The 22,428-nt window shown below is 65.6% G+C and overlaps 2 protein-coding genes across 4 annotated transcripts; both read right to left on the reverse strand.

The window, feature by feature from the left end:
• Positions 1-1,284: 1,284 nt before the first annotated feature.
• IFITM10 (interferon induced transmembrane protein 10) lies at positions 1,285-10,558 on the reverse strand. 3 transcript variants are annotated; one of them, XM_045578210.1, is made up of 3 exons: positions 10,393-10,558; positions 8,363-8,813; positions 1,285-1,898 (listed from the first exon to the last, which is right to left on the reverse strand). In XM_045578210.1, the coding sequence occupies exons 1-3, from the start codon at positions 10,431-10,433 to the stop codon at positions 1,749-1,751; spliced, it is 642 nt and encodes a 213-aa protein (XP_045434166.1). In that variant the 5' UTR covers positions 10,434-10,558; the 3' UTR covers positions 1,285-1,748. The 3 variants fall into 3 exon arrangements, with proteins under 3 accessions (XP_045434166.1, XP_045434167.1, XP_036284691.1); XM_045578211.1 differs by lacking the exon at positions 10,393-10,558 and adding an exon at positions 9,183-9,205; XM_036428798.2 differs by lacking the exon at positions 10,393-10,558 and having other exon boundaries at positions 8,363-9,028.
• A 2,791-nt stretch (positions 10,559-13,349) lies between these two features.
• Positions 13,350-22,052, reverse strand: CTSD (cathepsin D). The gene is made up of 9 exons (XM_036428783.2): positions 21,878-22,052; positions 19,909-20,068; positions 18,134-18,257; positions 17,550-17,668; positions 15,999-16,225; positions 15,187-15,309; positions 14,681-14,825; positions 14,470-14,568; positions 13,350-14,224 (listed from the first exon to the last, which is right to left on the reverse strand). Exons 1-9 carry the CDS (start codon positions 21,940-21,942, stop codon positions 14,057-14,059), a joined length of 1,230 nt encoding a protein of 409 aa, XP_036284676.1. The 5' UTR covers positions 21,943-22,052; the 3' UTR covers positions 13,350-14,056.
• Between the last annotated feature and the right edge of the window lie 376 nt (positions 22,053-22,428).

A 22,428-nucleotide genomic window follows, 5' to 3' on the forward strand; every position in this document is an offset into this window, starting at 1 on the left:
TGGTGGAGGCTGGCGCGGGGTCTGGCGTGTGCCCGCTGCCAGGAGGAGACAGAGTGTGAGCTCAGACGGACTCGGGCTGGGAGGCGAAGGTGCCGTGTCTGGCGGGAGCCCCAAAGCCCAGCTGCTGGGCATCTCGGAGAGGCCCGGGCCCCTGGTCTGAGGGCATTCCCTCGGTACCAGCTGGCCTCTACGGGGAGGGAGATAAGCCAACGCCCTAAATCCTCACGACCCACAACCCCAGCCCCGCTCCCCTGGACGCCTCCAGGCTGGTCCTGACCCCAGACGGGCCCGCCACCCGCAAGGCTGCAGCCTGGTCTCCACTGCGGGTCCTGGCCACCAGGGCCCCTGCCTCAGGACAGGAGGCCTCTCTCCGCACCTGCATGAAGCCCCCGGTCTCCACGGCCGTGGCCCCTCACGCCAGGGCTCGGAGCCCCTGGGCCCCTCGTCTGCGCCCCTTCCTGGGGTGACTGCCGATCCCGGGCTGAATCTCATGCCTCCCTGAAGTCCCCTGTTTGTCACCAGGGACATCTCAGAGGCTGGTGTTCCCCCAACCTCCCAACCCCCTTCCCCCCACCCCCGGACCTGGGCAGGGAGCTGAGCTCATCTCCATGGAGCACTCAGCCTGGCCGCCAGCCTGGGGAGCAGGGGCCCTGACCTTGACCCTGGACCAGCGACTTCAACTGTTCCCTCATTTCCCCTTGGCTGACCTTCACCGCAGCTCAGAAGGCGAATGCCTCTTCCCTCCTCCACAGGTGGACAGACAGGCCCCAGGGGGACAGGACACCCACACCTGCCGGTGTCCCCTGCTGTTAGCCCCGTGGGCAGCCTGTTCCTGCTGCACCCCTCTTCCTCGCCAAGGGGCTGCCTGATCCTCTCGGCACCTCACCCAAGGCCTCCTGGCCCCCCGTCTTGTTTGTTTGTTTAGAGAAAGGGAGAGGGAGAGGGAGATAGAAACATCAGTGATGACAGAGAATCCTGGATGGGCTGCTGCCTGCACACCCCCCACTGGGGATCAAGCCCGCAACGCAGGCATGTGCCAGACAGGGAATTGGACCTTGACTCCTGCTTCATAGGTGAACACCCCACCACTGAGCAATGCTGGCCGGGCTGCTCCCGTCATGCAGAGCGGACAGACCTCCAGGGTTAGAGAGCAAACTTCCCCGGTGGGGTCCTCTGAATGCCACCACCACCCCACCCCACCCCGCTCACCCCCCCTTTTCCCCCAAACCTCCAGCTGGCGCCCCGCCCTCCGGCGAGGCAGGGACAGAGGCGGAGCCGGCTGCTGCTGGGCAGGAGTTTATTGAAAATTCACAGACACAGGAGCTCTGAGCGGGGTCGCGGGGTCGCAGCTTGGAGCCTGGGTCAGGGGGTGGGTGGAGGGAGTCCCCAGATGCCAGCAGCCCCCACACGCACGCACCGGGAGCTCCCTCGGAGCCCTTCTTGCTGGGTGTCAGGTCGGAGGGACCCAGGGACCCGGGTGGGGCACACGGGGTGGGGGTGCAGCCGCGGGAAGCCGGGGTGAAGCCCAGGAGGAGCCAGGGGCCAAAGCAGGTGGAGGGCTGGGCGAGAGGGGCCTGCACGCAGCTCGCCGCCCTCGATGATGCGAACCTCGCCAGCCTGGTCGCCCGCTCATGGCTCCGGGGCCCAGGGCGGACGCCCGCTCTGCCCCCCCCCCCCCCCCCACGGCATCTCGGTCCTGAAAGAGCCCTTCTGGCGCTCGGCGCCTCAGTAGTCGGCGAGCGGGCGGCTCAGTAGTCGGCGAGCGGGTACCGCAGGAAGATGAAGACCAGGACGATGCAGGAGGCGGCCAGGGCAGAGCTGGTGATGTTGAACAGCCGGGCGGTCTTGGCGTCCTCCACGGCGCCGTTCAGGTCATTGAGCAGCTTCTTGTCCCGGACCTGCAGCCAGAGGAGGGGTGAGGGAGGGAGGGCACACCAGGCCTGTGGTGACCATAGGAGGGGTGAGGGAAGGCGCACCAGGCCTGTGGTGGCCAGAGGAGGGGTGAGTGAGGGCGCACCAGGCCCGTGGCAGCCAGAGGAGGGGTGAGTGAGGGCGCACCAGGCCCGTGGCAGCCAGAGGAGGGGTGAGTGAGGGCGCACCAGGCCCGTGGCGGCCAGACGAGGGGATGTGAGGGAGGACACACCAGGCCTGTGGCAGCCAGAGGAGGGGTGAATGAGGGCACGCCATGCCTGTGGCAGCCAGAGGAGGGGTGAGTGAGGGTGAGCCAGGCCCGTGGCAGCCAGAGGAGGGGATGTGAGGGAGGACACGCCATGCCTGTGGCGGCCAGAGGAGGGGTGCCTGAGGGAGGGCGCACCAGGCCTGTGGCAGCCAGAGCAGGGGTGAGGGAGGACACACCAGGCCCGTGGCGGTCAGAGGAGGGGTGAGGAAGGGCCCACCAGGCCCGTGGCTGGGCAGGCAGAGAGCAGGGGCCAGGGCAGCGGGGGACCCGCTTCAGCACCCCTTCCTGCCGGCCGGCCTGTGGTTCCACTGGACAGAGTCCTTCCCGTGGGCACTGCCACATACACAGGCCCGTCGAGTGGGAGACAGGGAAGGTGAATACGGTGCCACGTTACCCCGGCGAGCCGTCTGAGGGACAGCACACGGGAAAGCTTTGTACTTTTTTAGTCTGAAATGTTTGTTGTTTTTTTAAATATATTTTATTGATTTTTTACAGAGAAGAAGGGAGAGAGATAGCTAGAAATGTCCATAAGAGAGAAACATCGACCAGCTGCCTCCTGCACAACCCTACCGGGGATGTGCCTGCAACCAATGTACATGCCCTTGACTGGAATTGAACCTGGGCCCCTTCAGTCCACAGGCCAAACTGGTTCCGGTGGTCTGAAAGTTTTTTATATGAAACCCCGGGTGAGTCACACTGCTCCGTACTTGGAAGTGGAGCTCTGAAGTGCTCACACCTTGGGCTTGACGGTTATGTGTTGATTGCATCTCAGTGAAGCTGGAGAGAACTAACTAACTAACTAACTAACTAACTAACAAGGAAGCTGGTCTCAGAGAGACGTGATGGGGCAATGAGACAGCGCATGCATCATCCTAAATGGATCCGTCCCAACTAATCAAAAATCAACCAGGGCCCCAGCTGGCCTCGCTCAGGGGTTGAGCATCGACCTATAAACTAGGAGGTCACAGTTTGATTCCCAGTTGGGGCACAGGCCTGGATGGTGGGCTGGATCCCCAGGGTGGGGTGTGCAGGAGGCAGCCGATCTGTGACTCCCTCTCATCATTGATGTCTCTCTCCCCTCTCCTTTCCTCTCTGAAATCAATAAAAAGGCATTAAATAAATAACAACAACCACAGCCCCTGAGGAGAGAGGGAGGAGACAGGCAGAGATGTGGCGTGGCAGGAAGGGGACATCTTTACGTTAATGGCTTGGTGGGTGGACAGACAGACAGAGGCAGGGGCTGGTGCGAGGAGGAAGGTGGGCGGATAGTCAGGGACACTGATGGACCAGGTGTGTGAGGAGAGACATGAGAGGAGAGGAAACAAGCCTGCACCAGGGTGTGGGTGAAGCAGGTGGACAAAGGTGCCGGATGGGCTGGGTGGGGAAAAGGGAGGAATGGGTCACAGAGAGAGGTTAGGAGGAGCCAGGAGAGTGTAATGAGTGGGTAGGTGAGGGGTAAGAAAGGGGGAAAGAAAAGGAGAAGCTGTGGACAGAGGGTGGATGTGTGCGATGGTGGGTGGGCATGTGCCATGGAGGGTGGGCGTGTGCGATGGAGGGTGGACGAGTGCATGGAGAATGGACGTGTGAATGAAGGTGACAGATATGTGTCCTGGCGAATGAAGGGATGGGAGTGGAAGCGATGGTGGTAAGAATGGAGAGGGGGATGGTGGGTGAAATCACAGTAAAAGTGATACAAGAGAGATGGCGATGGGCATGGGACTGGGCTAATGGCGTGACCTGGTCTTAGTTCCGTTAATCCTCTCAGAGTCACTTTTTGGTGGTACATCCACCTTTGCCTAGGATGCACAATGGGGGGGAGGGCGGTGATGGATGTACTCTGGGATGAACTGAATAAACAAAGGAGTCCAGGGGGAGGGGGAAGAAAGTGGGTGGATGGATTGAAAGATCGGTATAAAGCTTCATAACAAAAAATGGGTGAGTGTGTGGGCAGGTAGGTGGATGGACGAATGACATCAATGGCTACAGGGAGCACAGATGAATAGATGAAAGGATGGATGGACAGATGGATGGGTGGATAGATAGATGAATGGATAGAGGAGAGGTGGATTGGTAAATTGAATTCAGCATGTGGAGTGAAAGAAGAGGAGGAAAAGAAAAAAGGCAAGAGAATTCACAATCATAGATGAATGGGTACATGACCAATTGTATACATGGATGGATGAGAAGGGAGGGGAAATAGACAAAAATTATAGGGGATAGACTGCATGGATGGGTGGGGTCAAGGGTGCAAATGAGTGGAAAGGGGTACGTGATGAGTGGGTGAGGTGCAGCAAAAGAGCAGTGGAGGGAAGGGAAGTAGATGGCTGGAAGGATGAACAGATGTACTGACGTGTGGACTGGGGGATGGGGTGGAGCTGGTAAAGTAAAGTGGAACAAGTTACTGAGAAAGTGAGGTTAGATGAACAGTTAAGTGAATTGATGTATAAGGAGGGGATGGGGAGAGTGGGAAAGGAAGGAGACTGTTAATGAAGATGTAAAAACATGGATGGATGGATGGATGGATGGATGGATGGATGGATAATGGATGGGTGGGTGATTGGATGGATGAGTGGATGACTGAATGATGGGGGATGGATGATGGGTGAATAAATAAATGAATAGATAGATGGGTGGATAAATGATTAGGTAGGTGGATGAATGATGAACAGCTGATGGAGGATGGAAGGGTGGATGGGTGGATGGATGGAAGATAGATGGATGGATGGATGGATGGATGGATGAATGATGGGTGGATGGATGGATGGATGGATGACAGATGGGTGGATGAATGAATAGGTAGGTGGATGAATGGCAAATGGCTGATGGAGGATGTATGGGTGGATGGATGGATGGATGGATAGATGATGGATGGATGGATGATGGATGGGTGGATGAATGGATGGATGGATAGATGATGGATGGATGGATGATGGATGGGTGGATGAATGGATGATGGATGATGGCGGGTGGGTGTGGATGGATGGTGTTGACATTCTGAAAGGAGGGAAGGGCCAATATGTATATACAAGAGCTGACCCAGCATCCTCCCTCCTACCTGTCCTTTCTGGCTTTCCTGTCACTGAGAAGTCGCACAGCCTCCTGGGCCCACAACCTCGTTAGATCTCCTCTCCTGTCACCATCCTGTACTGGGTCCAGCCACATGCCCTCTTGCCTGGACCCTGCTGAGAACCCTGACTCCTCTCTGCCTCTGGGCTTCTCTCACCGCCTCCCTTCTCCCCAACAGCTCTGCTCACACAACCGCAACCGCCTCACAGTGGTCCTTGTTCTGCACTGCGCGCCCCCCATCCGCCTTTCCTGGACCACCTTCCTCTGCTCCCCACAGAGCACGGGCCTCACTGTCCCTGACTCCTCCCCTCGTGTCTCCATGTTTCCTCCTTGGGAACACCTGCCCCCTCATTATCCTTCCCTGGACAGTGTGGGAAGCATCCCATACCAACCCCAACCTCACCCTCCCGTTCTCTGAAACACGGGGTGCTCATTGCACCTTGTCCTGTCCATGCACTGCTAACCCAGCACCCCAGGCCCCTAGGCTGGCCAGCCCTGCCTGGGGCCCTGATGGCAGTAAGAAGGGGAGGGTCTGGTGGGTGGACAGCCATGGAGGGGATGGGTGTCTGCAGGGGAGGGGGCTCGGCCAGAGGGAGTCAGTCGAGTATTTGCAGAAGAGAGACCCTGGTCTTCCCTAAGCCCTTGGGCTGGGGGGGGGGGGGGCAGGTTGCAAACGGAGGTGTGATCCCAGGACAGATGGGCTGGGTGTTCAGTGAGGCCGGGGAAGGTTGGCATGGATCTAGGGGGCTTGCAATGCCAAGACAGGGGGTGGCGAGGGGGGCGGGAGTCATGAGGAGCAACTTGTGCAGACAGCATGGACGGACAGCTGATGCCTGTCTGCCTCCCTTGGACACTGGGTTGAGCAAAACTAGGCTGCACCCCGTGGCAGGCCCAGCCCGCAGTGAACGTGCTGCCCGGCATCGGGGAGGGCGGGCGGGGGCGGGTGGTATGAAGATGGATAAGCACATGTGCGAGGCAGCGATCAATTTACCAACCCATCCATCCTCCATCTATTCGTCTTTATTTCACACCCACAGGACGCCAGCCTCTGCCCGGCCACCGTGAGCCTGTGGAGTTTCTGTTGGTTTGTGAACGATGAGGGATGGGCTCTGGGAGGCAAGGTGGCGTCTCAAGAGCTCACTGCTCTGAGGGACCCACTGGGAGCACAGCCAGGGCCTCGGACCCAGGCCTGCCGGGTGCCCATGGAGGTGCTATGACCAGCTGCACATGCTGTGGGTGCCGCCGGCTGGGCTGAGCAGCTGGTGGACAGATGGATGAACTCCCCAGAGTGAGAGCCTGAGCCGCCAGCACTGTGTGCCCGCCCTTCCAGGTGAGCCCCGAGCCTCTGCCCCTTGCTGCCCACGAGGAAGAACACAGGCGAGCAGCCCCAGGTGGAGGCGTCGAGTGCCTTCTGCCCCTCAGGAGCACCAGCCCCGACCTGCCCCCTGCACCGCACAAGCCCGCACCACTCAGAGTCCATGACCTACCTACGCCTGCAGCAGATGGGCCTGCCCCGTGCCAGCCGGCCGCCCACAGCCAGGCCCAGGAAGGAAGGGACGCTTCCGAACAGGAGCCGTGCTGCCGGCCCAGGCCCACAGGCGGCGGGCACCAGGGGAGGCCGAGCTAGGGCTGGCCTGGGAGTCCCCACCCAGCTCCCAGGGATCCCCCCTTTGCTGCCTCTGCAGCACACACAAACACACACACCACACATGCACACTCATGTACACTCACACCGCAGGCACTCAGTGCACACATACACATGCACACACGACAAGCATACAGCTATATGCATGCCCATGCTCATGCACACATGCTCAGACACATGCAGTTCCACTCACACATGCATGCACATGCACACCTGCACATATGTCCACATTCATGCTCACACAGTGTGCTCACACACACACTCACACATACATGTGCACACACCGGCATGCATGCACACACGTTGTGCACACATGCATGCTCACACACATTCACTCCCATAACATGGTTCCACATGGTGGAACCCAGGACAAGTTCACAGGCCGGAACGGAGGGGTGAATGGCGGTCAGCGATGCCGACGCCGATGGTGAGTCAGGAGGAGGGGAAGCCAGGCGGTCAGATGCACAGTGCCAGGGCGGGCGGGCGGCTCACAGAGGCACAGCGACAGAACAGTCCACATCCTTCCATCTGCCCCGCCTCTCTGGCCCCGCCCCTCCCCTCCCTGCAGCCCCCATGGACCGTCCCCAACCCGCTGCCCCCGCCTTGCTGGTCAGCTGCAGTGGGTGAAATGAACTGGACCTTGGGCCTCACATTCGGGAAGGGGATGATCTGCTGGCTGCAGGCCAAGCCCATCCTGAGCCACAGGGGATGGGGGACTCTTCCTGGGTGGGGCTCCAGCAGCCTGGGCTCTCTGTCCTCACACACACACGTGTACAGACCTCTCCCCCATGTGTGAGTGGTCACAGCTTCCCTCCTGTGACCGGTTTCTACCGTGCCCTTGGTGGGGGCCTGTCTGCTCCTGGCCAGCTCCTCTCAGAGCAGCAAGGGGCTCTGGGCTCTGGGGCCATGCCTACCCGGGCAGGCTGCGGGCTCTGAGAGTATGGACAGGACGTGCTGACGGCTTTCACCAGGCTCCCTGGCAGACCATCCAGAACTGTGTGAAGGGGGGGGGGGGGGGGCGTGACTGTGACCAGTCTGTGTGGCCGCCCTCCACATGTCTGTCCTGCATCAGATTCCCCAGCGAGGGGCTTGGACAAGGTGTCCAGCCGCCCTGACATATCCTCCTCCTGTCAGGGGGAGGACTCCAGGGCCCCTCCACAGCCCCATCCATCCAGGGCAGCTGTCCAGGTCTAAACCCCCCCCCCCCCCCGAACTGCACCCAGAGCACAGGCCCTGGGCCCTGAGTTTGTCCCCTAAGCTGGCAGCACAGAGAGCCGGGCCCTGTGGAGCCAGAGCCCAATTAAGACCCCCGGGAGCTCCCAGCTCAGCACAGGAGGGCCGCCAGAGCTCCCCACACCCTCCTCGCTCCTCAGCCCCCTTGGCTGCACCCGCTGCACCCACGGCTCATCTGAGAGGGTGAGGTAGAGCGACCCCCCTAGCCTGCCCTGCACCCCCACCCGCCTCACACTCACCTTGAGGGAGTAGGCCAGGGCGATGAAGCCCAGGCAGCAGAAGTTGAGGTAGACGAAGTTGAAGATGGACCACAGGTAGTAGTCGTTGACCTCGCTGGTGTCGGGGTACACCTCGATGACCGTCGTGGGGTTGGTCATCGTCTTCTTCTCCGCCAGGTGCTTGCAGACCTGGGGCTGGCCAGCCCCCCGCACGCTGTCTGCCTTGCCGCCCTTGGCCTCCATGGGGAACAGCGTGGGTGCCATCGGGGGAGAGGCCGAGGGCTCGGGGGCCGGGCCCGCGGGCGCCTGCAGGGCGGGGGGCTTGGACACGCAGGCGAAGCAGCCCTTGGGTGACCCCGCGGGGGGCCTGGGGATCCAGAAGGCCCCGTCCAGGGGCACGCGGGCTTCCTGGGCGCCGTCCGTGGTGCTGGCCGGGGCTCCCAGCGGCGCTGGGCACGGCCGGGCCCTGGGCCTGCGGGGCGAGAAGAGGAATGGGAACCGAGTGCGCTCTGGCCGCCCGCAGCGTCTCCCCTGCAGCCCAGGGCAGCCCCGAAGGACAGGACATTCCCGGGGAGGCGGCCAGCTGCCCGCCCGCCCGCCACCTGCCTCCCGTGTCACACCGAGGCCCTTCAAGCAGCCTTGGCACGGACATTGGGGCCTTTTCATGGCTTTGCCAACTGCACACACACGCACCCACTGACATCAGCCCCCGTCCCCCCGCCCCCAGGCCCGCCTGGCCTACGTTGCCATACACAGAGCCAGCACCCCGCCCGGCCCCCGAGCGGCGGCCCACAATGAGGCCTCTGCCTGCCGCGCTGGCAGCGAGCAGCGGCCCGGACACCTGCAGCGGAGACGCTGACACATCGCGGCCCGGACCGCATCTGTGCGCTCCCGGAGGAGGAGGCGCCGCCAGCCAAGGCTCCCCACGGAGACGCGCAGCCCGAGAGGCAGCCGCTCGGGCCCGGGCGCCGGGCGGAGGGCGAGCGCACAGGAGGCTGCGGGGCTCCGACCTGCGCCCACGACGCCCCCGCCCCCACCCCGGCTCCCCCCGGGCTCCCCGCGGCCCCGGGACCCCCGAACCCCGCGCCGGCACCCTCAGGGCGCCGCCCTCCCGGAACCGCGCCGGATGCCAATGTCACGGCCGAAGGAGCGCTTTTCCAAGGATGCGCTGCGCCCATCGCCCCCGGAGTCTCCGGGGTCTTCGGTCCCCGCGCCCCCAACCCGGTCCCCGCGCCCCCGTGGTCTCCGGTCCCCAAGCCCCCGGGGTCTCCAGCCCCGCGACCCCCAGCCGGTCCCTGCGCGCAGCCGGACGCAGCGGTCTCACTCACGGCAACTCCGGGTTGGCGGCCTGGCCCTGCGCTCTGTCCGCGCGTCCTTCCTCGCCCCGCGGCCGCGGTCTGTCTGGCCGCTCCGCGTCCTGGCGTCCCGACCTCGGCGCGGGGAGCGCGGATGGGGGGCAGGGAGCGCGGGCTGCGGGTGGCGCTGTCCCCAGAGCCTGCGCGCCCTCCGCAGCGCCAGCCAGGCGGGCGGCGCGGCTGCAGCCCGAGCTCGACTCAGGCGGCTGCGGGCACAGCCACCTCCGCCTCCTGCGCGCAGGGTGGGGGCAGCGGCGGCGGCGGCGGCGGCGGCAGCGGCAGGGGCCGAAGCCCGACCCCCTGGGGTTTCAAGGCTATCCAAGGATGCACACCCTCCCCCCAGGCCATCCTGACTTCGGTAGCCCAGCCCGCCCCCGGCCCCTCCCTCTGGCTGAGCCCCTGACCCCTCCTGACCCCTTCCCAGCGGTCTCCCCCAAGAGCCCCTTTCCTCCCTCCAAACTAGCCTCTCGCAGGCCCATTCCTCCTGGAGTCTGACCCTCGCAGTCCCTAGCCCCCCAGTTGCAGTCTTTCTGTGGCAGGATGGAGCACTCCAGTGCCCAGCCTACAGGACCCCGTCCCTAACCAGAGGTGACACCCCCAGTGCCAGCCCCCTGAGCCACCAAGCACACCCCGGTAGAAGCCTTGCCTCTCCTCTCCCCAAGTCTGACCCCCACTCCGGCCGAGCCCCTGAACTACCTTCCTAATCCAGTTCCCTCAAACTTGGTCTCAGAGCCCATGTCCTCTCACCAGTTGGCCCGTCTGCCCATGGGGCCAGATGTCCTTTTCCAGTCCTAGGGACACGTTCTCCTTGAAGCTCAGTCCACTCTCCAGCCCTCCCCTCTCCAGGGGCCTAGCCTGTCCCCCTGTGTCCAATCCCCCTGTGTCCAATCCCTCTGGGTTCCACCCCCCCTGGGTCCCACCCCCCCTGGGTCCCGTCCCCCTGGGTCCCGTCCCCCCGGGTCCCGTCCCCCCGGGTCCCGTCCCCCCCGGGTCCCGTCCCCCCCGGGTCCCGCCCCCCCCGGGTCCCGCCCCCCCGGGTCCCGCCCCCCCGGGTCCAGTCCCCCTGGGTCCCATCCCCCTGGGTCCCGCCCCCCTGGGTCCCATCCCCCTGGGTCCAAACCCCCCTGGGTCCCGCCCCCCTGGGTCCAGTCCCCCTGGGTCCCGTCCCCCTGGGTCCCATCCCCCCGATCCCATTCCCCTGGGTCCTATCCCCCTGGGTCCTGTCCCCCTGGGTCCCGCCCCCCTGGGTCCCGTCCCCCTGGGTCCCGTCCCCCTGGGTCCCATCCCCCCGATCCCATTCCCCTGGGTCCTATCCCCCTGGGTCCTGTCCCCCTGGGTCCCGCCCCCCTGGGTCCCGTCCCCCTGGGTCCCGTCCCCCTGGGTCCCATCCCCCCGATCCCATCCCCTGCAGGTGCTGTCCCCACACGTCACGTGCCCTAAGCAGTGCCTGCCCCACACACACAGCCTGTCTTCATCCACCCACCACCTCTCTCTCTCACTTGGCCCACTGCCCCCACTCCTGCAAAAGCACCAGTGATCCCCTCCATCACCAGGAGACCCCCAACCATGAAGGCGCCACTCCGAGCTGGGTCCTGTTCCGTCCATGGGCCCTGGGCCCCACCGCCCTGAAGCATGGTGGCCATCTGCCTCTCATCCCCTCAAACTGTGACCCAGAGGCCAGCTGTGCTCTGAGCGTCTCCCCCATGAAGACCCCTTCCCCTTGGACCCTCTCAGCCCGCTCCCCCTTCTCTTCATGACCCTCTCCCCCCTGAGCCTGGGTCCTCAGGGACCCCTTCTCTCTTCAGGATCCTGCCTGCCACTGCTTGGTCCTCTGAACCCTTCTCTCCAGAACTCCATGCACCAGCCCGGCCTGGCACAGGTCCACCCCTCTCCAAGCTCTTCCCGTCCCCCACCCCCAGCCTGGCACAGCCTCCTCTGGGCTTGTCAGGAACCTGGGGCACAAAGTCAGCCTTAAATGCTGCTAACACCGGTTTGTGGGTAAGCCCTCCATTCTGACCCATGCTGGCCACACCCGAGGTGCCAAGGCCAGGGCCCAGACATGAGGGCCGTTGGGGTCTGTGGGGAGCCAGGGTTCAGGTCTCCCTCACCAACACCCACTGCCCCTTTGCGACCGGGTGTGGGGGCATCCAGACCTCCCTCGGGGGCCAAGCCTTCACTGAAGGGGCCCTTCAGCCTGAGTGGGGCCTGGGCACCACACCACTGGGTTTCCCTGACATCTCTTCCCCACCAAGGCTCTGCCAAAGACTCACCGGTCCTCTCTGGGCAGGGCTGTGGGGGTGACCAGCGGGGCCTGGTCTGCTCACAGCCCACCTGGTCCCAGGCAGCAGGCAAGGGGCACTGTCCCACAGGGTCTGCTCCAGGCCGCAGCAGGTCAGACCCCTCTCCTGCAGACCACGTGAGGCTGCTCTCTGAGGCCTCCACGGGCTCCCACCTGGGGGACCTCAATGCAGGGTATGGGCTGGAAGGAACAGAGCAGGTCCACATAGGCCCTGGGCTGGGGCAGAGCAGGTCTGCAGTGAGGAGCTGCTGTTAGTCACCTAATCTAGAGACTCGAGGCTAAGGGTGAGATTGGAGGCAGGTGTTGTGCCCAGGGTGGCCGCAGGGCCAGGCTCTGGGCAGGAGCATGAATGACCGCAGGGCCTGGGCCAGGGCTGGGGTTGATGCTGGGCAGGCCGTGCTGGTCCCCAAGTTCCAGAGCAGGGACAGAGGTACCCTCTGGAGGCCCGAGACTCCAGCTGGGCGGGTCACATGCATAGCGATTCCAAGCTGTGGGCCAGGGCCTTGGGACCTTGCCAGCCGAGGCGTGGCCTGAGCCATGAGAAACAGGCCCCTCCCGGAGGCGCTGCCCTCGGGCCTCGGAGCACACGGCTTGGATGACAGCCTCCCGGCAGCCCTGCCAGGTGCTGGTCTGCCCGCTCTTGCTCATATTTCAGGTGCAGAGAACAGGGCACGTGTTTGCCAGCCTCCTGGCTTCTGGGTGAGCCCTAGAGGTGCTCCCAGAGGCCCAGACCCCAAGGCCCGGCCAATGGCAGCCAAGGCCCTGCAGGCCGGAGAGGCACCAGGCCAGTGACGATGCCACGTGCCAAACTCCTATCCATCCCTCAAAACCTCCTGGAAAATGTCCTTTTTCCCACCCCTCCACAGAAGCCATAAACGGGTGGGAAGGAGTCCCTGCGGCCTGAGGGGATTCCTAACTCTGATCCCTGAACCCTGTGACTGTGACCCCAGGTGGGCCTGCTTGGCACTTGGCAAGCACAGGGCGAGGCCACTTCCAGAGCTGCTTAGTCCCACCAACCCTGCGCAGGTCCCTTCCTAGCCCAAGTGGGGTGTGTGGGAAATGGGGGAACGCAGGGCCCTGCTGCTGAGGTCTCCCCCAAGGGCAGAAACGTGGTCCAGGAAAGCATGGCAGCCACAGTACACGGTCTCCTGGCAAAAGCATTGGCTCACCAGAAGCCTGCAGCCCAGCCACACCCTGCTGGTCACTGCTCCAGGCCAAGGCACGAGCCAGCAACCAGCCCAAGCCTCCATCACCCCAGGTGCCGAGCACCTCCCAAGCAACCCCCTCCCAAGTCAGCCTCCCCCACACTGGGATCTAAAGCCACCCACCCCACCAGCACAAAGCACGCTCCACACACAGATCCGTAACTTTATTTCCAGGTCAACTTTGGCTCCCAGTCACTCAACAAGGGGCAGCCTCTGAGAAGGCCGGTGCCAGCACCCTCCCGTCCCCCTTCCCAGATGGGGTCAGGCCCCAGCATGACCCACCGGCCTCCCAGGGCTGGCTCGTCTCCTTCTTGCTGGCCCCAGGCCTCAGCTGGCCCTTCCTTGATGGGCCTGAGATGGACGGACGGGTGGGGGTGGCACTGCCCAGCTCCAGGCCCAGGCTGGGTGGAGAGGGAACCGGGAAGGCAGCCTGGTGCAGAGTGGCGGCTTGGCCCTGATGCTCAGCCCAGAAGCTCCGCCAGGGCATCAGCCCCCAAGGCCCAGGGGGGACAGGGTGGGGAGAGGGAGGAGGAAGCAGGTCCTGGGATGCACAACCGAGCCGAGCTGGGTGTCCCAGGTGAGTGAGAGGGCTCTGAGCACTACTGAGCCTACTGGCTGCCCTCAGCCCCGCCCTCCGTCAGACAGACAGACAGACAGACTGCAGGCAGGCGGCATTCTGCAACTGGGGAAGGGAAAACCACGAAACGGTGCCTGCCACACTGAGCGCCGAGCAGCTGCAGGTGTGAGAGTGCAAGAGTGTGAGTGAGTGTGAGTGTGTGAGTGTGGGTGGGCAGCCGGAAGGGCGGGCGCTGCCTCCTCCCACGACCCTCCTCCTCTCCTGCCAGGGGGCAGGCGGCTACAGCTTGGCGGCCTCGGCCAGGCCCACGCGGTTCTCGTCGCGGTCGAACACGGTGTAGTAGCGGCCGATGAACACGTCGCCCAGGATCCAGAGCGGCCCCGCGGGCGGCGGGATGTCCATGCCCATGAAGCCGCTGAGGCAGATGGTCTTCCCGCCCTGGGACACCTGGAAGGGCGAAGCGAGCATTAGCACCAGCCGCCCGCCCGGCCTCCCCGCCTCCAGGCCGCCCGGCCCCGCCCCCCACTGCCCCGCCTCCAGGCCGCCCGGCCTCGCCCCCACGGCCCCGCCTCCAGGCCACCCAGGCCCGCCCACCCCCACTGCCCCGCCTCCAGGCCGCCCGGCCCCGCCCACCCCCTCACTGCCCCGCCTCCAGGTCGCCCGGCCCCGCCCCCACGGCCCCGCCTCCCCACCTTGAGCGTGTAGTCCTCCGCACGCAGCTTGTAGCCTTTGCCCCCCAGCTTCAGGGTGACCTCGGGCAGGCTGGACACCTTCTCGCAGGGTATGATGTACTGAAGGAAAGACGGCAGTGTGTGTGGGGGGGACAGTGTGTGGGGGGACAGTGGCCTGGGGAACAGCCACCTGGGTACCCGCCCCTCCCGCTGGCCCGGCCGCCCTGCTCACCTCTCCTTGGATGAGCGGCACGGCCCCGATGGCCTTCTGCAGCTCCCGCACCTCGTCCACGGGGCCCACGATGAGAGAGGTGCCCGTGTCCACGATGGCCTCACAGCCCTCCTTGCACAGGGTCAGGCCGCTGCCCACGTCGACCCTGCAGGGGACGTGGATGTGTCTCCCAGGGCCGCTCAGCACCCCCACCGTGCCAGCTGCAGCCCTGGCAGGAGGCTTTCTCCTCTCTCAGGCCTTGACCGTGAGAAGTCGGGCAGCAGAGCCCAGAAGCCAAGAGCAGGTTCACGGACAGTGGAGAGGGCAGCAGGTGACCAGAGGCACCTAGGGCCAGCGGGGCCCGGGGCCCGGCCCATCCATGGCCACAACCCCTCCCAAACCGACCAGAGCCTGGGCTGGTGGCTCCCCAGGGACCTGCTCGCTCCCTGGGGGCCTGCTGACCCGCAGCTGGAGGCCCCCCCCCAACCCCCCCCAACCCCCCCGAACGCAGCTTGGCCAGTACTCACTGCTCCATGTGGACCTGCCAGTAGGCTTTGCGGGTGACGTTGAGGTAGGAGAGGGGGCCTTTGTAGTACTTGGAGTCGGTGCCACCCAGCATCAGCTCGCCCCCTGGCTGTGCAGTCGGGTCCCTGCGAGGTCAGGGAGGGGCAGTCAGCCCCCTGCCCGTCCCATGTCCAGCCCGAGGGCCGGTAGGACAGGGAAGGCTGGGCCAGGTCACTGGCCAGGGGTGGTTGGAGCAATCTTAGAGAGCTTGCCAGAGCAGGACCTTCCTGAGCCCGCAGGATGGAAGGATCCAGAAGAGGCACAAGAAGGGATGGAGCTTCCTTCTCCTGCCCTAGGGGAGGGCTCCGGTCCCACACCCCGAGTGGACTGCAGGCCTGGCCCAGGGCCCGTGGTCAGGACCTCCTGGTCTGCCAGCAAGGGCAGCAGGGTCAGGCTGGCGGGCAGACGGGGACGGGAATGCTAGGAGCCAAGGAGGGGAACCAGAGGACTGAGGGAAGGCGCCGGGCAGCCCCGAGCGTTGAGCTAGCTGTTCCTGGCCTGTACCCTCTGGGCAGGCAGCCACTGGGCCACATGGGTCCCTCACTAGGCCCGGCTCTGGTTCTGAGGAAGGCCCACCCACCAGGGCTGGGCACGGCCCCCGGGGAGACACGGCCTTCTCTAGGGCCCGCTCCCCTTGGAAGGGCGGCCGCACTGCCTCCAGCCGCCGTCGGGGGCATGGCCCAGGGCCCCAGGGAGGACAGGGCCGCTGCAGCTGGGCCCGCTCCCCTGCACATCGGCGCGGCCGGGCCGTGGTGAGACGGGGCCGCCCGCGCACCTGTTGAGGTAGAAGGAGAAGATGTTCTTCTCCACCAGCTTCTGCTGCATCAGGTTGTCGAAGACCGGCACCACGTTGTTGACCGAGATGCCGGGGTAGGCCATGCCCAGGATGCCGTCGAACTTGGCTGCGATGAAGGTGATGCCCGGCTGCTTGGTGGCCTCGCCGAAGACCTGCCGCTCCACCTTGACACCGCCCGGGCCTGCCTTGCCCGAGTTACAAGGCACCTGCGGGGGGAGGGGGGGGAGGAAGGGGTGCAGGGGGTCAGGGGGCCTTGTAGACCCATGAGCTTTTCCCCGAGCCCCAGGCGGGCGCTCCCAGCCAGCCTTGCGTGTGCACGGCCCAGCTACAAAATGCAGCGGGTCCCTGCCCATCACCTGGCACATGGAGCTGAGGGCAGGGGGCTGGAATCAAGGGCTGGAAACATGGGGGGGGGGGAGCGAAGGAGTTGAGGGGTTTGGGGGGCCCACTCTGGCAGAACTTTAACAGGGATCGGGGAGCACAGATGGAGGCCCTGCTCAGCTCCAGCTCCCACCCCTTCCCACCTTGGCAGCTTCTGCCCTCAGCCCAGCCCAGGGAACAGGGCCCCCACTCTCAACCCTGGCAATTGAGGCCACGCCCCCGCTCCTGCCCCGGCAGGCTGCAGGCAGAGCAGGATGTGGGAACGGGCTGTGCTGTGCGGGTGACAGTGGAAGAGGGAGTGTGCTGGGCCACATCCTGCCTCAGCCGGAGCAGCTGGGGGCGGGGCCCGGCAGACTCGGGGGTGGGGGGGTGGGGAGGGTGGCCCAGAGAAGCCGAAGCGCCTGGGAAAGGGCTGCTGGCCTCAGCTGGCCCGGGTGCCATGGCCTGGGCCGCCTGCAGCCGACGACAGCCCTGCAGGAGGCTCGCTGCCTTCCTGTGCCTCAGGGGCCGGGGCCGGGGCTTTGAGGGACCTTCTCTCGTCCCCCACAACTCCCGGGCCAGGTCTCGAGCTGGCTCCACACCCAGAGACTATCACTGGCCCGCTGGCCCCTCCTGAGGGGGAGCATGCCCCCCCACCAATGCTGGTGGGGACCGAAAGCACCCCGTGTCCTGTCAGCTGCCGGAGGGGCTCCCCACACCTCTGCCCTCCCCAGGAGCAGGACGCCCTCCCCTGCCCAGGACCAGCCCCAAGCACCTGCAGGCATCTCAAACCCAAGCATCAGATTGAGCGAGTCCTCCCTCAGGCCCACCTGCCCACCCACGTGCAGGGAGCCAGGGCGGAGGCTGCCCCGTTAGCCACCCAGTGGGCCCTGGTCCCAAACCTGCACCTGTGCACCCTGGCTCAGCGCCGCCTCGGTGTGGAAACCCTAGCTCTGCCCCACTGGCCTTCGAACCCCCGGCGAACCCCTGGGTCAGGCCTGCTCCCTTCCCGCCCCCACGCTGTCCCCCGCGGGCACAGCTCTCTCCCCTCCCTCCAGACCTGCACTTGGCTGTGACCCCGGCGTCCCCCCAGCTGACAGCCACTGCCACCCAAATCAGCAACCTCTCCAGGGAGCCGGAGCCACCAAGGCCACCGAGAGAGGGACTCACCGACACGGTGTCCTGGCTCAGGTACCCCGAGAGGCTGCCTGAGCCGTAGTGGATGGCGAAGGAGGTGCCGTTCTCCACGTACGTGCTGGACTTCCCGCTGTTGTACTTGTGGTGGATCCCTGTGCCACAGGAGCGGTCAGCCTGCCGCCCGCCGTGGCCTCCGACCCTCGACCCCACACTGGGACAGGCTGCTCCCGCCGGGCCCGGGACAGTGGGCTAGCACCAGCCTGGGTCTTGCCCCATCCCGGCCGTCACAGGCCCAGCCCACGAGAAACGAGGCCGGCAGGAACAGGTTCACCCGGAAAGCGGGAGCCCTGGGCCGGGCCGGCTGGTGCGTCTAAGAATCGGGAGCAGCAGGCTGCCCACGTGCAGCCTCCTCCCCGGCGGTCAGCCCACAGCCAGCCCCCGGGACCGGAGGAGGCAGGCAGAGGCTGGGCAGCAGCCCCCAGCGCCCAGGGAGAGCTAGTCCCCCCACCCCACAGGGCCTCGGCCTCCTGCCCGCTCCAAGCTGAGTGCGGGCAGTGCAGAGCGGGCCCGGCCCCTGACACCCTCCCCACTTGGGGCCGGACAGACGCTTGGCTTACAGCAGGCGATGTCCAGCAGCTTGCAGTGGATGGACGGGACCCACAGGTTGGAGGAGCCGGTGTCGAAGACGACAGTGAAACACTGCGGGGGCGTCCCGATGCCGATCTCCCCGTAGTACTGGGCCTGGGGGCGGGGAGGGCTGTCAGCCCGCGAAGGGGCCCCCAGTCCAGACCTGCCACCCCAGGCCCCGGCGTGCAGCCCCACCCCTACTTGGCCAGGGTGAGAGGAAGGAAGACCCCACACCCCCATTTGGAACATAAAACCAGTGTCCAGTCAGTTAGGACAGGCTCTGCCAGCCATGAACCTCGGGCGGGGAGGACCTGAGCCTCATGAGGGGAGGACCAGAGCCTCGGGCGGGAGGACCCCCGCGGTCCAGGCCCTGAAGGGAGAGGAGAGACTGCCTCTCCAGGACGGGGGCCAAGTCAGAGCCTGACTCTGGGCCTCAGTTCCTACCCTGCTCCTGCTCCTGCCCAACAGGGCCAAGCCTGGAGGGCTCCCAGGTAGAGGAGTCCGGGTGGCCAAAGGGAGAAGGGACACCCTGGAGGTTCGGAGTCCCACACGGCCCAGCCTCGCTGCCTCACAGCTCTGGGCCTCAGTTCCCCATCTCACACAGAGGGAGCAGGGGCTCCAGGGAGCATATGGGCGCATGTGCCCTGTGAACCTCAAAGGGAAGCCCCATCCTTGGCCCTCTCGTAGGTCAGAGGGCATTCTTGAGCTTGTGGTCACCTAGGCCCTGCCTGCCTGGGCACTGGGCATCCCCTCCCCCAGGGAAGGAGCCCGGGACACCAGTCACCACAGGATTCTGGCACCAGTCCCCCTCCCCGCCCCCCTCCCCCGGGCATCTCTCTCTGGCCCATTGAGCAGCTGACTCATTAATTGTCCGGATTGGGGGGGAATGGAGAATGACTCAGCAAATACCCGAGCATGGGCACTGAGGAAAATCAGGAACTGGTCAGTTGACCCTGGGCCACAGCCCCCCTCCACCGGCTATATCACATGCCTGAGGCTCCAGCTTCCTGGCATGGCCGGGGCTCGGGACAGCCAGGACTAAGTGCACAGCCCCTGAACCAACCCCAGGTGGACCCAAGGCCGATGGCAGCAAGAGGCCAGCTCCCTAAGGCTCGGGTGGGGCACCCCAAGATGTCCCCAGATCTGGGATAGGATGACCAGGCCCCAGCTTGTGGTGTGGCTTCCAGAACGTTCCAACCCTGAGTCTCTACCCTGCTCAGGCGGTGGACACAGACTGGGTCACAGGTTGCCCCGGGCCTGCCAGCAGGTGCGCAGGAACACAAGCTCCAAAGCAGTTAGTTACGCCCCAGCAGGCAGGCCCAGAACCCGATCTCCGGGGGGCAGGCCTGTGCTAGACGCTGGGCTCCCCAAGCCGGCCAGTGGCCCTGCGCCCAGCTCCTCACCGGGGAGGGTGACGCTGGCCCCACACCCCACAGGCCGGCCTCGAGGAGGAGGCACCGCCCGACTCTGAGCCCATGGTCAGTGGCCCGCTGAGGTCACCGTCTCAGGTGTGTGCCAAGGTCACCCCAACCAGCCCTCCCTCTCAGCCAGGCAGGAGCGCGGGCTGTGCAGACCCCAGGGATGCGGGCAGGGGGCATGGCCGAGTGGAGGCTCCTCCCACACAGGGCAAGTGAGCCCTCAGAGGCCGGTGCTGAAACAAGAGCATCCTCCACCACGTGTGCGGCTCCCACGGACCTTCCCCCAGAGCCGTGTTCTGGGTTAGCCTGCCACCCCCACCCAGGTGGACACACTCTCCCACACTCACGTCCATGTAGTTCTTGAGCACCTCGGGGACGGGCCCCCCGGTCACCGCGGGCACCCCCAGGGCGTATTTGGAAAGGGAGCCCTGGGCGATGAGCTTTTCCACGGGACCTCCCATCTCCGACATGGTCCGGCGGATGGACGTGAACTTGTGCAGCGGGATTCTGTTGAGAGGGGGGCAGGGGCGGGGCTCCTTAGGGCAGGGCAAGCCTCTGTCTCCCTCCTGGACCCCCTGCACCCACACCCAAGCATCCCCGCTGGAGGCAGCCAGCACCTGCTCCACCCCCTCCTCAGCCACCAGGGCCTTCAGAGACCCCCTCGTCTCCTGTCCCCACTGGGATCTCTCCCGTGATCTCCTCTGGTGGGATCCTTCCGGCGTCGGCAGCCACCTGTCACCCCTTTGCTCTGAGCCCTGTTCACCTGGCCCTCTGGCCGCAGCTCCACTCAGACGGTAGACCCCCATGCTCCCACCTCCCCTGTCCTCCCTGGGGCAGCTGCCTCCTGGCATCAGATTGGGCTTCAATGCCACCCCCTCTGAGGAGTCCTCCTGACCAGCCTCCGCTGCCCTTCACATCACCCCCGTTTCTTTCCATCGCTCTCACCCCACACTGCAGTGACCTCGGGCGCGTACTGCTGACCCCTCACTCTCTCCTCCCCAGATGCAGCCCCGGGGGGATCAGGACTGCACCTGGAGAGCGGGGTCTCGGCTGACAGCCCCCTGGTACCCCCCTGGGAGCACCCTTCACAGGAGCCTCTGCCTCCCAGCACAGGGGCCCTGGTTGTGTGGTGCACGGGCCTTGGCCATCAGAGCAGAAAGGGGTCCCTGGAGCCTGGGCCTGAGCTCCCTCTCTGCTGCCATGGTGAGGAGGCGGGGCAGGAGAGCACACTGAGCAAGGTTAGCAGCCACCTGGGATTCGAAGTTCAAGGTGATGGCTGGCTGTTGCCAGCAAGCCCAGGGTGTGTCCTGGGAAAGTGGGAGGCTGGTGGGAAGAGCCCGGGGTTCCTGCCTGGGGGGAGGGGAGGGCCGTGCCCTGCAGCAATCCAGGAGCCAGCAGCCTCCTGCCCCACTGCACTGGCGGTGTGAGGGGCTCTGGCCCCGCTATCCCACCCAGAACCCTCACCCAAGTTCAGAGGCTTGTGGGTGGGGCAGAGGCAGGCTCAGGCCTGCGGGCTGCTTCCCCCACAACTGCTCCAGTTGGGGCTCCTCACCCCGGGTCACAGCCCACGCAGGGCAGCCCTTTGGCAAGGCCCAGCCAGCTCAGCCCACAGCCAGCTCCCCAGCCTATGATCTCATCCACTTTCCCATGGGCATAAGGCCCTCGGCCCAGGAGGACCGATTGGGGCCCAGGCTGGATACACAGCCCCCAGGGCTGGGGGCGCAGAGGCATAAAGGAGTGGGCCTGCTGGCAGAGCAGGAAGCCTAGCAAGGGCAGGAGAATGGGGGTGAGGGGGCCCTCAGCCTGGCACAGGGGTGCAGGCCCTCAGGCCTGAGGCCACTCCCCCAGACCCTCTCCTTCAGCTAACACCCTTCCTATCTCTTGGGTTTTGGGACTCTTAGACCTTAAGACTTAGGGTGGCCTCGAGGGTCTCCTAGCCCATGGCCTGCGGTGAGATCTCACGTGACAAAGCGGGGGAAGGCAAGCCCAGTTCCCAAAGGGGAGCCCCAAGCGGGAGAACAACTCGCCCACGTTCAGGGGCCTGTAAGCCAACACCGGGGCCTCCAGACTTCCACACACGGGCGCACAGGCACCCACCCGCCGGTCCTGGGAGGCTGGGTCGGCCCGGAGTCACAGCGCCCTCCCTCCTGCCCCGCCAGGATGTGGGCAGGGTGGACGCCCGGGTTGGGGAGGCGGGGGCTTGAGCGAACCCCGCGGCTGCAGAGCGCCCCGCCGCACCCCAGGCGGCCCTGCAGGAGGCAGGGCTCGGGGGGAGGGGGGGGGGGCGCGGAGGTCATGAGGGGCCGCGGGCCTCACCTGATGAGCGCGGCGGCGGGCGCGGCCAGCAGGCCGAGCAGGAGCAGCAGGCAGGGGGGCTGCATGGCGGCGGCCGGGTCGGGTCGGGTCGGGTCGGAGCGGACGGCGGGGTCGGAGCTGACCGCGCCGAGGTCGCGCGCTTATAGCCGGGATGACGGCGCAGTCGGGCCGGTCAGCTGACTGGCTTGTTTGCGCCCGGGCCGGTCACGTGGGCGAGGCCGGCGTGCGCGGGGCGGGGCCTGGGCGGGCGTGGGCGGGGCTGACCCGGGACACGCCCCCGGCCTGCAGGGAGCCTCCCGCCCGGTCCCCGCGGGTCGCGACCCTCACCCCCGGAATCGCGGGCCCCCCCACCCCCCGACTCGGGCGTCACAGGCCCCGAGCGGCACAGCCACGGACCTGAGCTGCAGGGTCCCGGCCAGGACTCCCCTGGCCGCCTTCAGCGGCGGCACCCCGAGTCTTGGCTCCTCCTCCCCAGGCCCAGGCCCGCAGGCGGTGCTTCAATGCGGCCCACCCCCTTCTCAGCCCCCCTTCCCTGGGGCGCCCTGCTCCAC

This window comes from Pipistrellus kuhlii, unplaced genomic scaffold, assembly GCF_014108245.1.
Source record: "Pipistrellus kuhlii isolate mPipKuh1 unplaced genomic scaffold, mPipKuh1.p scaffold_m20_p_91, whole genome shotgun sequence".
Taxonomy (NCBI): domain Eukaryota; kingdom Metazoa; phylum Chordata; class Mammalia; order Chiroptera; family Vespertilionidae; genus Pipistrellus; species Pipistrellus kuhlii.

What these genes read in the sequence shown, in the direction of transcription:
- IFITM10 (XM_036428798.2), bottom strand. Translation starts at nt 9,007, where the DNA reads ATGAAAAGGCCCCAATGTCCGTGCCAAGGCTGCTTGAAGGGCCTCGGT. An exon ending in CCCTGGCCTACTCCCTCAAG is followed by an intron (nt 1,899 to 8,362) that starts GTGAGTGTGAGG and finishes CTCTGGCTGCAG; the next exon opens with GTCCGGGACAAGAAGCTGCT.
- CTSD (XM_036428783.2), bottom strand. Translation starts at nt 21,942, where the DNA reads ATGCAGCCCCCCTGCCTGCTGCTCCTGCTCGGCCTGCTGGCCGCGCCC. An exon ending in TGCTCAAGAACTACATGGAC is followed by an intron (nt 18,258 to 19,908) that starts GTGAGTGTGGGA and finishes CCCCGCCCCCAG; the next exon opens with GCCCAGTACTACGGGGAGAT. An exon ending in TGCCGCTCATCCAAGGAGAG is followed by an intron (nt 14,569 to 14,680) that starts GTGAGCAGGGCG and finishes TCTTTCCTTCAG; the next exon opens with TACATCATACCCTGCGAGAA.